General features: G+C 68.4%; 2 protein-coding genes across 4 annotated transcripts; both read left to right on the top strand.

Annotated features, from left to right (window-relative positions):
* Positions 1 to 1010: 1010 nt before the first annotated feature.
* Positions 1011 to 6815, top strand: MTMR11 (myotubularin related protein 11). 2 transcript variants are annotated; one of them, XM_064499079.1, is made up of 15 exons: positions 1011 to 1343; positions 2432 to 2504; positions 2647 to 2789; positions 2880 to 2934; positions 3014 to 3206; positions 3507 to 3594; positions 3737 to 3825; positions 3943 to 4067; positions 4158 to 4224; positions 4332 to 4402; positions 4498 to 4670; positions 4749 to 4919; positions 4995 to 5210; positions 5757 to 6017; positions 6197 to 6815. In XM_064499079.1, the coding sequence occupies exons 1-15, from the start codon at positions 1107 to 1109 to the stop codon at positions 6353 to 6355; spliced, it is 2121 nt and encodes a 706-aa protein (XP_064355149.1). In that variant the 5' UTR covers positions 1011 to 1106; the 3' UTR covers positions 6356 to 6815. The 2 variants fall into 2 exon arrangements, with proteins under 2 accessions (XP_064355149.1, XP_064355150.1); XM_064499080.1 differs by lacking the exon at positions 4995 to 5210.
* Positions 6816 to 7448: 633 nt separating this feature from the next.
* Positions 7449 to 12742, top strand: SF3B4 (splicing factor 3b subunit 4). 2 transcript variants are annotated; one of them, XM_064499135.1, is made up of 6 exons: positions 7449 to 7559; positions 8389 to 8517; positions 8722 to 9264; positions 9438 to 9632; positions 11222 to 11392; positions 12217 to 12742. In XM_064499135.1, the coding sequence occupies exons 1-6, from the start codon at positions 7526 to 7528 to the stop codon at positions 12399 to 12401; spliced, it is 1257 nt and encodes a 418-aa protein (XP_064355205.1). In that variant the 5' UTR covers positions 7449 to 7525; the 3' UTR covers positions 12402 to 12742. The 2 variants fall into 2 exon arrangements, with proteins under 2 accessions (XP_064355205.1, XP_064355204.1); XM_064499134.1 differs by having other exon boundaries at positions 11222 to 11416.
* The last annotated feature ends 889 nt before the right edge of the window (positions 12743 to 13631 follow it).

Raw genomic sequence — 13631 nt, 5'->3', positions numbered from 1 at the left:
TCCACCCCTCTCCACCAGCCCTTTTTGCCCCAAATCCCTCGTTTCGGGGCTGCTGTTGCCTGTGCGTTTTCGCCCTCTGCTTTCCCCCGTCTTTAACTTGCTGGAGTTTCTTTTCGCCGAGGTGAAACGCGACATCCAAGACGGGGAAAATTTCCAGTTGCCTTTTTCGAGGTGGCGAATTCAGGGTTTTATTTAAAGTTAAGCTGCGCCTGGTCTCCCTGCTCCCGCAGGAGCCTTTCCCGGGCGGCAGCGACCTCGGAAACGTCCCGCCAAGGCTTTGCCGGGGAAAAGGGCGTTTTTGGAGCTGAAGAGCTGCAGCTTCACCTGCCGCCGAGCTGGAACCGCTGCCGCCGAGAACCGCCGAGCGCGTGAAACGCGGCGAAAGCCAAAATCTCCCGCCCGGCTCCTCCTCGCCGCGGCCCCGTTTGCTCTGCGCCTCGCGGCCCCTTTCCCGGGAAGCGGCGGCTCGGGGGCGATTTGCAGCCCCGGTGCGGGATTTGGCGGGTGCTCGGGGGTCCCCGAAACGGTGTCGCCCCGCGGCCCCGGCTCCCGGCCCGGGAGGGCGGCGGGTTTTGCGGGGGGGGGGGGGGGGAAACGGGGCTTCGGGGGGCCGCGTCGCCGCGGCGGGGGCACGTGCGGCGCCGGGACCCCCCGGGACCCCCCCGGCCCCGGGACGGCGCTGCCCCGGCCCCGACACCGCCGCGGCCCCGCGGGGAGGAGACGGCGATGCCTCCGCGATGAGTCACGGCGCGGCGCGGCCCTTCCCCGGCTCCGTCCCGCCTCTGGCACCTGAAAAAGGGGGAAAAGCCCTGGAGCGGCGGGGGGGGGCGAGGGAAACTGAGGCAGGAGCCGAGCCGGGAGCCCGCCGTCGCCCCCCCCACCCCCCCCGGCCGGTGCCGCGGGGCCGCCGAGGGGAAACTGAGGCACCGCCCCGAGCCGGGCCGCCCCCCCCCCCCACCCCGCCCCGGGCCCCCCCCGCGCTCCGCTCCGCCCCGCCCCGCCCCGCCGCGCCGGGAGCCGCCGCCCGGGCGCCCGGGGGAGGCGGCGGCGAAGGGGTTACGGCCGCGCTCCGCCGCCTCCCCGCGCCGCGGCCAAAGTCCTGCGACATGAGCGCGGCCCGGCGCGGCGGGGCCGGGGCGGCGGCGGCGGCGGCGGCGGCGGCGCCGGGGGGCGGCGGGGGGGCGCGGGGGGGGCGGCGGGGGGGGGCGCTGCCGGCGGCCGGGGAGCGCGTGCTGGAGCAGGCGGCGGCGGCGGCGGCGCGGCAGCGCGGCGGCGGCTCCGTGCGCGGCACCTTGTACTGCACCAACCTGCGCGTGGCCTTCGTGCCCGCGCCCGGCGCCCAGGTGAGGGGCGGCCCCGGCCCAGCCCCGGCCCCGGCCCCAGCCCAGCCCCGTTCCCGGTCCCAGCGCCAGCCCCATCCCGGTCCCAGCCCGGTCCCAGCCCCATCCCCATCCCGACCCCAGCCCCGGTCCCGGTCCCAGCCCCGTTCCCATCCCGACCCCAGCCCTGTTCCCATTCCCATTCCCAGCGCCGGTCCCATCCCGGTCCCAGCCCCAGCTCCATCCCCATCTTTAGCCCCATCCCATCTCTGTCTTGGCACCATGCAGGCCTCATCCTGGCCCCAGTCCTGGCTCAGCCCCAGCCCCAGTCCCATCCCCATCCCTAGCCCAGCCCCAGCTCCATCCCATCCCCAGCCCAATCCCAGCCCAGCCCCAGCCCCAGCCCCAGCCCAGGCCCAGCTCCATCCCATCCCCATCCTGGCCTAATCCCATCCCCATCCCTATCCCATCCCTATCCCATCCCTATCCCATCCCTATCCCATCCCCATCCCATCCCCATCCCATCCCCATCCCATCCCCATCCCATCCCCATCCCATCCCCATCCCATCCCCATCCCATCCCTATCCCATCCCTATCCCATCCCCATCCCATCCCCATCCCCATCCCCATCCCCATCCCCATCCCATCCTTACCTTGGCCCCATCCCCATCCCCATCCCATCCCCATCCCATTCCCCATCCCATCCTTACCTTGGCCCCATCCCCATCCCCATCCCATCCTTACCTTGGCCCCATCCCCATCCCGATCCCCATCCCCATCCCATCCTTACCTTGGCCCCATCCCCATCCCCATCCCCATCCCCATCCCCATCCCCATCCCTATCCCCATCCCTATCCCCATCCCTATCCCCATCCCTATCCCCATCCCTATCCCCATCCCTATCCCATCCCCATCCCCATCCCCATCCCATCCTTACCTTGGCCCCATCCCGGCCCCCTCCCCATCCCATCCCATCCCCATCCCATCCCACCTGAACCCCACCCCATCCCATCCCCACCGCCCCCCGGTCTCCCGGGGAGCCCCTGGCTGCGGGGGGCACCGCGTCCTTTCCCGGGGGGGCCGGGGCGCCGCTCAGCCCCCCCCCCGGCAGGCCCCCGCCTCGCGGCCCTTCCCGCACAGCGACTACGACGTGGCGCTGCCCTGCATCCGCAAGCTGGTGGCAGGTAAAGGGCGCCCGGCTCTCGCAGCGGGTGCGATGAGCTGGGCAGGTCTCAGCCCGCGCGGGGCTCCCGCCGCCCCGGGGGGGGGGCGAGACCGTGGGGCGGGGGGTGGCAGCCCGGGCCCGGCGCCTCTCGCCCGCCGCAGCCAGCAGCTTCGCCAAGCCCAAGGTGCTGACGGCCGCCTCCAGCCTCAAGTTCGTCCCCGAGGAGCTGGCGGTGCACTGCCGCGACTTCCGCGTGCTCCGCTTCCACTTCCACGAGAGCGGCCTGCAGCCCCAGGCCTTTCGGGTGAGCCCGGCCGCGGGATCGGGGCGGGGGGGGGACACCGGCCTCACACCCCCCCCCCCCGGCACCCACCCCCTTGTCCCTGTCGCGCAGGTCGCCACCGCCATCGCCCGGGCCCGGGAGACGGCCGCGTGGCCGGGGGACGCCGGTGAGTGCGCGGGGCTGGCGGACGCGCCGTGGGCTGCCGGTGCCGCCCCGCGCTGAGCCGGGCTCTGCCGCGGCTGCAGAAACGGCGCTGGAGGAGGACGGGGAGGAGGATGAGGAGGACGACAGCGACGAGGAGGAGGAGGAGGAGGAGGAGGAGGAAGGCCCCACGCTGCTCTTCGAGAGCCTCCGCGACTGGGAGAAGGAGCTGAAGCGGCAGAGTGCCGCGGGCTGGCGGGTGAGCGCCGTCAACGAGCGCTTCGACATGGCCACCAGGTACGGCCCGGCCGGACGCCGGGGCCCCCGGGCTGCCCGCGCCGGGGGGGGAGCCGCCGAGCAGGGACGGGCGTCCCCGAGACACCGAGAGCGGCCGGGGGGGGGGGATGACATCAAACCTTGGGCGGCTGAACACGTCCCGTCTCCGTCTGATGATCCGATTTTCCCGCGGTCTGAAACGGGGCCGAGGGGGAAAATCCCACGGGGGGGAGGTTTGGATGGGGGGCTTCGGGCTCGGCGGCGGGAGAGGGGCCGGGGGGGCCAGGGGCCGCCCGCCCCACGCCGTGCCTCCGCCCGCAGCCTCCCCAAGTACCTGTGGGTGCCCGGCCGCCTCCTGGACAAGGACCTCAAACGGGCTTTCGCCCACTTCGAGGAGAGGCGGGTGCCCGTGAGTGCCGTGGCGCGGGGGGGGCGGATGGGGGGGCCGACCGCTGCGGGGGGGGGGATGGCGGGGGGGACACCGGGGGTCGGATCGGGGGGGTGGCGGCGGGGGGGGCGTCTCGGGGCGTCACCGCGTCTCGCCCCGGCAGCGCCTGTGCTGGCACCACCCCGGCGGCAGCGACCTGCTGCGAGCCGCCGGCTTCCACGCCGCCTCCGAGCCGCAGCGCGAGGACGTCAGGTGAGACCCCCCCCCCAAAAAAAAAACAGGGTCCCCGACCCCCCACCCGGCGCCGGCAAGGTGCCGTGGGGCCCAGCCCCACTCGCTGCCCCCCTGGGGGCTTTCCCCCCCCCCCAGGTGCCTGGAGGCGCTGATGCTGGCGGGCCACGCGCAGTGCGTGCTGGTGGACGCGGCGGCCGAGCTGCCCAGCCTGGCCGAGCTGCAGCTCGCCTACCTCAAGCTGCGGGCGCTCTGCCTGCCCGGTGAGAACCGCCGGGGGGGGGGACACCGGGCCCCCGGGCCCCCGGGTCCCTTCCCTCGCCGGACGCCGCCGTTTTCCCGCGCCCTTTCAGACTCGCCGGTGGCCGACGACAAGTGGCTGTCGGCGCTGGAGGGCACCCGCTGGCTGGACCACGTGCGGTGAGCGGGGGAAGCCGGGGAGAACCCCCTCCGCGGCGGGCGGCATCCGCCCCGGGGTGCCGGGGGGGGGTCCGGGGCGCTCGAGGCATCGCCGCGCTCCCCGGCAGGGCCTGCGTGAGGAAGGCGAGCGAGGTGGTTTCCCTGCTGGCCGCGAGACGCTGCTCCGTCGTCTTGCAAGGTAAAACCGCCGGGTTTTTGGGCGGGGGGGGTTCAGACGGGGGCGATGCCGGCCGGGGATGCCCGCCGGCATCCCGCATCCCTGCCGCCCGCCAGAGCCGGAGGACCGCGACCTCAACTGCCTGCTGGCCTCGCTGGCGCAGCTGCTGGGGGACCCGCACGCCCGCACGCTGCCCGGCTTCCAGAGCCTGGTGCAGAGGGAGTGGGTGGCCGCGGGACACCCCTTCGCCCGCCGCCTGGGCCTCGGCCGCCCCAGCCCGCGGGACGAGGTGAGAGCCGGGCGCGGGGCGGGGAGGGGGGACGCGGCCCCCGCCGGCGCCTCTGCAACCAGGGCGCGTGTGCCGCAGGCGCCCGTTTTCCTGCTTTTCCTGGATTGCACCTGGCAGCTGGTGCGGCAGTTCCCCGGCTGCTTCCAGTTCACCGAGAGCTACCTGCTGGCACTGCACGACAGCAGCTTCGTGCCTTACTTCAGCACCTTCCTCTTCAACTGCCAGTGGCAGCGGGGCCGGAGCGGCCAGGTGAGCGGCGTCCCGGCAGCGCCGTGCCTCGGTTTCCCCGCCCGAGGGGGCTCACGGCGGCTCTCCCCCCCGCAGCCCCGCGAGCAGAGCTACACGCCGGTGGGCGGCTGGCGGGAGCCGGCGGCGGCGGCGGGGGGGGGTCAGCGGGGCGCCCCGGCCCGCCGGCCGCTCACCGTCTGGGACTGGCGCCTGCGCTACAGCCGGCAGCAGCGGGCCCGGTTCAGGAACCCGGCGGGACCCGGCGCCGGCTCGGCCCCCGCCGGCCCCGCGGCCCCCCAGCCCGGCGGCGGCGTGAGTCGGGGTCTGGGGACGGGCTGGGCTCGGGGGGGGGGGCAGCAGGGGCGGGAAGGGGCTGGTGCCAGCGCTGGGGGGGGCTTAATGCTGGGAGAAGGGGGCTGAGCTGGGGGTCCCAGTGCTGGGGGAACCCCATTGCTGGGGGGTCCCAGGGCTGAGGGGGGTCCCAGTGCTGGGGGGGGGGTCCCAGTGCCAGAGGGATCCCAGTCTGGGAGATCCCAGTTCCAGGGGATCCCAGTTCTGGGGGGTCCCAGTTCCAGGGGATCCCAGTTCTGGGGGGTCCCAGTGGGGAGGGGTGTCCCAGTGCCAGGGGATTCCTGTTCTGGGGTGTCCCAGTGTCTAGGGGTCCCAGTGCCCGGGGGATCCCAGTTCCAGTGCCAGGGGGGTCCCAGTGCAGGAGCATCCGCCAGGACCCAGGCGTCCGGCTCCCCGGGGCCCATCGCAGCTCTGCCTATTAAACCATCCCCAGCGCAGCATCCCACCCCAGCACCGACCTTTCCCTAATTGCCCGTTTTTTAATTTTTTTCCCCCTTTTCCCCCCAGGGCGACGGCGCGGGGGCCGTGTGGGTGCTGGCCAAGGGCGCGCTGTGGCCCCAGCCGCAGCCCTTCCCCTGGAGGAGCGGGGCGCTGGGCAAGCGCCTGCCGCGCTGGGCCCCCTCCCTGGAGAGCCTCAGCGAGCCGGAGCGGGGCCCCGTCGGCAGCCCCCTGCCCGCGCCCCCCCGGGGGCCGCTGCTGCCCTGCGCCGCCGGCCCCGCCATCCGCCTCTGGCGCCGGTGCTACCTGCGCGCCGTCCCCGAGGGCCAGGTAACGGCGGCCCCGGGGCCCCGGCATCCCCGGGCTCGGCTCCGGCCGGCGGAGGGGGGAGGGAAACTGAGGCACGGTTTAAACCGGGCGTTTTTGGGGAAGCCCAAAAGCGGGGATGTGTGTGTGTGTGGGGGGATCGGTGGGTGTCCGTGCCGAGCCGGTGCCGTCTGTCCCCGCAGCGCGGGCGCTTCGCCCCCTCGCCGGCCGGCCTCGCCGAGGAGCTGCGGCTGCTGCAGGAGCGGCTCCGCGCCTGGCGCCCCACCGCCACCAGCACCGCCACCCCCCGCGGCCCCGAGGAGCCCCGGGCTGCCGGCGACCCCCTGGCGCCCTCCCGCTGAGGGCCCGGCGGGGACCCGGCTCGGCCTCGGGCGTCATTCCCAAACGCTGCCCGGGATCCGGGAGCGATCGCCGAGGATGGAGACCTTCGGGATGAGGACGCTCGAGCCGCTTTTCCGTTCCCGTTTTTGTTCGGCGGTGCAGGGAGAAAACCGGCGGGTTTAACACGCTGCGTTTTATTCTGCAAAGCTCCGGGTTTTCAGGAGGATGAGCCGGAGACACCGCGGGAGAGCAGCGGGTCCATCTGGCTGCACCGAGCGAACCGTGGAAGAGGAAAACAGGCTTGCTTCCCCGAGCGGGCGGCCGAGGGCCCGCGCGGCCGGAGGATCCGCGTCACGGTGCAGCGCTCAGCGGCGAGCGGCGGGACGAGGGCCGGCGGCGGGCGGCCGGGGCCGAGTCTGTCTATTTTTGTAGCGACGTTTCTATTTAAAAGCCCATTAAAGCGCAGTGTCTGCAGCGGGAGGGCGCCTGGCTGGGAGCCGTCCGGTCCGTCCCGCGAGGGCCAGCGAGGGCCGAGGGGCTGGAGTGGCCAGGACACGGGCTCTGCCTCCTGTTGCGTATCCCCCGGCGCTGGGATCCACCCTGGCACTGGGATCTCCCTTGCACTGGGATCCCTCAGCACTGGGATCCCTCCTGCACTAGGATCCCCCCACACTGGGATCCCCGCTTGCACTGGGAGCCCCCTGGCACTGGGAACCCTGCTTACACTGGGAGCCCCCCCACACTGAGATCCCTTGGCACTGGGATCTCCCGGGAGTGGGACCCCCCAGCACTGGGACCCCCCTGACACTGGGACACCTCAGCACTGGGACCCCCCTGGCACTGGAATCTCCCCCAGCACTGGGACCCCCCTGGCACTGGAATCTCCCCCAGCACTGGGACCCCCCAGCACTGGGACACCCCTGGCACTGGGATCCCCGGCTCAGGCCCCGCCGGCATTGCGAGGGCCCCTGGCGGTGGCGCGGTCCTGTCGCGACAGGCACCGCCCCTCACGGCCGGGGGTATCGCGACCCGGCGCGACAGCAGGGGAGGGGCGGGGGCGCCGCCCTCGCTCAACATGGCCGCGGCGCCTTCGCCGCGCTCGGGAACTGCGCCACTTCCGGCGCGGCTGCGCGCCGTCGCGTACGCGCTGACGTCAGAGCGTGAGGCGCGGGCGCGGGCGGCGGGGCGCCATGGCGGCGGGGCCCATCTCCGAGCGGAACCAGGGTGAGCGCGGCCCCCCCGCCCCCGCCCGGCCGCGGCGCCCGCCGGCACCGCCCGGAGCCCCCCGCGCCGCCGCGGGGCCTGGCTGGGCCGGGCAGCGGGGGGGGTCCCGGCGGGCCTGGGCTCCCGGGGATGTGCGCGGCCTGGGGGGGCCCCGGGGCCTGGGGGGGCTCTGCAGGGGGGCCAGGCCTCTCTGGGGACGTGGGGGGCTCCATAGGGGGGTCCGAGCTCCCCCCGGCTGCTGGGGGGGCTCTACAGGGGGACCAGGCCCCTCTGGGGACGTGGGGGGGGCTCTATAGGGCGGTCTGGGCTCCCCCCCCCCGGGTACTGCGGGGTGTCTGTAGGGGGGTCCAGGCCCTCCCTGGGGACGTGGAGGCTTTTATAGGGGGGCTCTGGTCCTCCTGGGGACGTGGGGGTGATCCTCTGGGGTCCCGAGCTCCCTGGGGGCCTCTCTAGAGGGGTCTGGGCCCTGTTTGGGTGTGGGGGGCTCGGTGGGGGAGCTTTGCCCGCCTGGGGACACGAGGAAGATTTGCTGGGGGTGCCGAGCCCCCTGGGGGCATGGAGAAGCTCTCTGGGGGGCCCTTTGCTCCTCGGGGGGGGGTGTGGGGGGCCCTTTGCTCCTCCTTGCTGTCACTCACGGTGCAGCTTGTCACTATATGCTGTGCCCTAAATTTCTCTGGAATAAGGGTCTGATCTGGTACCGCTGAAATCAGGTGTCTGCCCCCAACTTAAGCGACTTCAGCACCGAGCCCTTAAGTTCTAGCGCAGCAGAGACTTCCCGGTTACTTGGCCCATCCCTCTAACCGGGCTTTTCCCTTTCCCCGCGTTCCAGATGCGACCGTGTACGTCGGCGGCTTGGACGAGAAGGTCAGCGAGCCGCTGCTGTGGGAGCTCTTCCTGCAGGCCGGCCCGGTGGTCAACACCCACATGCCCAAGGACCGAGTCACGGGCCAGCACCAAGGTGAGGTGTTCGCTGCTCCCTCCCCAAACGTGCTCGTCGAGTGAAATATCCGAGGGGGTGGTCAGAGAGAGGTTGTTGCAGGAGAGAAGGTGAGGGATGGAGCGTGTTTCGTTGGGGATGATGCGACTGAGATACCTTGCAGGCAGGGAGCAGGGCAGAGCTGTGGGTCGCCATGCCGTAAAGCTCTTTGGGGACTCGTTGCAGGCTATGGGTTTGTGGAGTTCCTCAGCGAGGAGGACGCGGATTACGCCATCAAGATCATGAACATGATCAAGTTGTACGGGAAGCCGATCCGGGTGAACAAAGCCTCGGCCCACAACAAGAACCTGGACGTGGGGGCCAACATCTTCATCGGCAACCTGGACCCCGAGATTGATGAGAAGCTGCTGTACGACACCTTCAGCGCCTTCGGGGTCATCCTGCAGACGCCCAAGATCATGCGAGACCCCGACACGGGCAACTCGAAGGGCTACGCCTTCATCAACTTCGCCAGCTTCGACGCCTCCGATGCTGCCATCGAGGCCATGAACGGACAGTACCTCTGCAACAGGCCCATCACCGTCTCCTACGCCTTCAAAAAGGATTCCAAGGGCGAGCGGCACGGCTCGGCCGCCGAGCGGCTCCTGGCAGCCCAGAACCCGCTGTCGCAGGCCGACCGGCCCCATCAGCTGTTCGCTGACGCTCCTCCTCCTCCGTCTGTCCCTACCCCCGTGGTCACATCCCTGGGACCCGGCGTCACGCCTCCAGGTGGGTGACCCCTCGGGGGCTGGGGGCGTGCTCGTCGCTCCCCCGGGGGTCTGTGGAAGCTTTGCTCCCCCCTGGCAGCGGTACCCGCTCGTTAGAGCCTGGCAGGTTTTGCTTTTTTTTGTTCGTTACCTGCTGCACTTGGCCAAATTCTTGCTGTCTCTCTCTTTTGCCAGGCATCCCGCCCCCAGGATCGTTCCCGCCGCCAGTGCCGCCCCCCGGAGCGATGCCCCCCGGCATGCCTCCCGCCATGCCGCCCCCGCCCATGCCGCCAGGAGCTGGTGCCCCCGGCCCCCCTTCCGGGGCCTCTCCCAGCGGAGGACACCCCCCTCACCCGCATCCCTTCCCGCCGGGCGGGATGCACCATCCGGGTAAGCGGCCGGCCGGCGTCAGCTCGGGAAACCTAACTTCTCTTCTGCTTCTGTTCCGTGGGTTTGGGTAAATCGCCTCCTCCTGTTTCTTCCCCACGATTCCCCTTCTGGAAAACGGGGAGAAAATTGCATCCTGTGCGAGATGCTAAATGCGGCGCTGTCGTGGCGAGGCAAGCGGGCAGGGCAGCAGCGCAGACGCCTGGCGCCGTGTTTGTGCGCTGGCTGTGTCTTCCCCCAAGATTTTGCTCTCTGCAGCGCAGGGCGGCCTGCCGATTGCTCCCCTCCCTGGGAGAAAAGGGAGGGACTGTGTAGGAGCAAGTGTGACACGTCAGTGGTGCTGCGTCTGGTTTCTGCGTTTCTCTATGTTCTAAAATGTGCAAAAAATAGCTTGGAGCGGGGCCCAGCGGGATTTCTAAAGCGCTTGGCTAATTTAGGAGACGGTGCCCTTGCGAGAAGCATCCAGGCAGGTCGGGACATTACCTTCCTCGAGCTGTGAGGGCGGTGGGCACGGGAAGTCCAGGGCAGTCGCAGCGCAGGCTTTCCGGGTCTCTGGGATAACTGGTGCTGTTCTGGCTGGAAGGATGGTAATGAGACTCCGAGTCATTGTCATTTTTCCCTGGTGTAAATTAGTACGTTAAGTGTGAACCTCCTTCGTACACTCTGCAGCTCTGCTAAGCAGAAGCTAATTCAAGACACAAGAACAAAATGTTTCTTTGATTTCTTTCCATTTTTAGTCCTGTAGTACTGGGGAATGAGCAGTGTCTACATCCAGACTGTGTGGTTTCGAATTCAAAAATTAAGTGAAATTTGCATTGATTAAAATAGAAAAACGTGTCCTGGTTTAATATATATTTTTTTAATCCTGCCTGCTCTAAAATGACCGCGGGGCTGAGCGTTGCAGGGCGCTCGCCGCGCTGGCTGATTAGGGCGCTTTGTCTGGCCGTGCGAGTGACCAGATGGCTGCTGCTGTCCCTGATCACAAGCTGGCTTTTCAGGCTTGGGAGTAGCCAATTACATATGGCAAGCGAAAGCCTGAGCGAGCGCGTCCGCGGCGCCTGCCCCGTGGAGCCACAGCAGGCTCTTGGGTTTCTGTTGAGGAGAAAAGAGTCTGTTTTTTAAAGAGGAGGGAAAAAAAGAACAGAATGATGGAAAAACGTAGTTTGGGAGAGATCCGTGGAGGTCTCAGTCCAAGCTTCTGCTTGCAGCATGGCCTGCTGCAGAGGCTGCTCAGTCTTCTCCAAAATCTCTGAGGATGGTGATGCCTCTATGAGCCCCGTCCCATGTTTGCTGTCAAGTTTTCCCACCCACCTACTCCCTTATATCCAAGTGACCTTTCCCATGCTGTAACTTATTCCTGTTGCCTCTTGCCCTTTTGCTCTGCGCCTCTGAGGAGAGCGTGGTGCTTTCTCCTCTTTAACCTCACTTCCAGCAGCAGAAAACCCTTCGCAGACCCTCGTTCTCCCGTAGCACCTGACGTTTTCACCGTGCAGCTGGAATTAGTGCCCTTCCTGCCCTGAGCTCCGGGCTGCCGTGGCGCGAGCGAGCGGCTGTCCCCGTTTCGGGTGTCTCTTGACCTGTTGTTCCCCCAGGAATGCCTCCCATGCAAGTGCACCACGGACCGCCCGGCATGGGCCAGCACCACCCCGGACCGCCGGGCTCCGGAGGCCAGCCTCCCCCGCGGCCCCCGCCCGGCATGCCACACCCTGGACCCCCACCCATGGGTATGCCGCCCCGAGGGCCTCATTTCGGGTCGCCCATGGGTAAGTGGGTGCCTGCGAGAGGCGGTATGTGTTCTTTTATTTTGAACGTACACTTTATTGAGTTAAGCGCTCGCTTCGGCCCCCCCGCCTCCCCCCTTCCCTCGTTTAAGGGGGATGTGCAGGAGGTGATATCCCAGCCTCCCTGGGGGGAGGCGTCTTGGAGCAAGACCTGGCAGCGATCTGCGGCCAAGCAGGGTCTCCCGGGGCTTCCCTCGCGTTCGTCGCGGCGTGGGGCTTTGCATGCGGGGCACGGGGCTGGGAGAGGGTGCGGCAGGACCGCGGCCGCCTGCCGATCTTCCCCACCTCTGCCGTGGGGCTGCGGACTGGCCTTTGCCGTCGGGGAGGGCTCCTGAGACCTCCCGTGTCCCTCGAGCGGGGAGGGGGGTCCCGGCGGACGCAAGGGAGAGCGTCGGCCTCGCGCGCCCTCGGAGCTTGGCGCTGAGCGGCTCGCGGGCGCTCGGAGGGGACGTGGAAGAGGTGAGGTGGTAAAACCGATCCTCGCGGTGCCACCACCGAACATTGGGCTGCGGCGTTGTCCCTGCGGTAGGGACAGTCGTGTCCCGGCCTTGGGGAGCCACGCGAGGGCATCCCAGCTGCCCGGCCCGCAGCCTGCTCGCTCGGCGGGGTTAGGCTCTGGCCGAAGGCGCATCGAGCGGGCCAGTCCCCCCTCTTAGGCTCCAGCCTGATGCTCGGGGCTCCCGTCAGCCTTTTGGCTTGCAGATGAGTTCCCCAACCCGCTGGCACCCAAGGGTGGGCTTCGTGCGGGGTGTTTCCATTCCCCCCCCGCCGTGGGGGCTGTTAACGTCTGTGCTCTGTCCCTGCAGGTCACCCCGGCCCCATGCCGCACCACGGGATGCGCGGCCCTCCTCCGCTGATGCCTCCCCACGGGTACAACGGCCCCCCTCGCCCCCCGCCCTACGGCTATCAGAGGGTCCCCCTGCCCCCCCGGCCTGCGCAGCGGCCCCCCGGGGTGCCGCCGCGCGGCCCCCTGAGAGGCCCCCTGCCCTAAAGGCAGCGGTGGCAGAGCCCCCTCCCTGCTGGGAATCCCCCCCTCTCTGCCCTCAGCCTTTCCTTCCTCCTTGGTCTGACATACCCCCACCCAAGAGGCATAGTTGGGTCCATCCCTGTCACAGATCCCTCTTCTTTTTCTTCTCCCTGTTTTTTTTCCCCATTTCTTTTTACAGTGTTTGTTTTGATTATTCCCCCCCCCCCCTTCCCTCCTTTTATCTCTGTCCTGGAAGATTTTTTTCAGGGTGATTTTAACAGGATTTTTTTTCTATGTAAAGTGGTGATCGGCCGCTTACAAATAAAGCATTTCAGAACCAGGGGGTTGGCCCTCTGAGATCGGGACGAGGCTCTGCCTGTTTGTGATCGTGTTGCTGACTGCTCTCGCCTTGCGCGCGGCCCTGGGGTTGCCTGCGATGCTGTTCGCCGCACGCGGGAGCACTCTCTGCCTCTACTGACACCGGTGCCGCACAACTCTCTCGGTGAGGTGCTGAATTAGGGCTGATGCACCCAGTCCCTTGCTTTACCCGGGCTGTTTTGGTGGCTGGCTCGCAGGCTCCGGGACAGCCAGCGCACCTGCAGCGAAGAAGAGGTATGATCCAGCCCTGAAGTCCATGGCATCCTTGGTGCCGGTATCTCAGAGCCCAGGTCAATGGGCAGGAGGGCTGGAGAAGTAATTTGGCAGTAAAACCTGCTCTCCTGAGTCTCTGCCTCTCCACGCAGGGAAGAGACTCTTAAGAAATGAGATCTCCTTAGCCCCATCCACGATCAGCATGGTGCCTGGATCCTGATCATGTAGTTATGATTGTGGGGTGTCATTAACGGAGGGGCAATAAGATTTGGGCTAAGCAGTCGCTTTGGAGGAGGAAGTGGAGCAGCTCTGAGGGTGCAGCTCGGGTCCACGTGTTGTCTCCACGCTTCCTCGGGCTGAGTCTCCAGAGCCATCCTGCCTTTCCTAATGAATTCAGTGTCTTCACGCTGGCGAGACCGATAATTGGAGAAGTGTAAAAGCAGAGTCTGTGGAGGGAAAGTTTCACACCTTCCCCAGCAGCCAGGAAGGTGTGAGGAGGGTGGAGGCTTGGCTTTCTGCAAAGCGCCTTGCCGGAAGGCGTAAGAGCCTGCAACTGGAGACAGGGAGAGGGGTGTTGGCTTTTACATATGAGGCTTTAAATTCAGGTGATTTAAAAACAAATTCAAAGTACTTCCAGGTATTTGGCCTCCTAGAGTTGTGTTT

Source organism: Dromaius novaehollandiae, chromosome 29 (assembly GCF_036370855.1).
Source record: "Dromaius novaehollandiae isolate bDroNov1 chromosome 29, bDroNov1.hap1, whole genome shotgun sequence".
NCBI classification, from domain to species: Eukaryota; Metazoa; Chordata; class Aves; order Casuariiformes; family Dromaiidae; genus Dromaius; species Dromaius novaehollandiae.
This window is presented reverse-complemented; position numbering and strand designations above follow the sequence as displayed.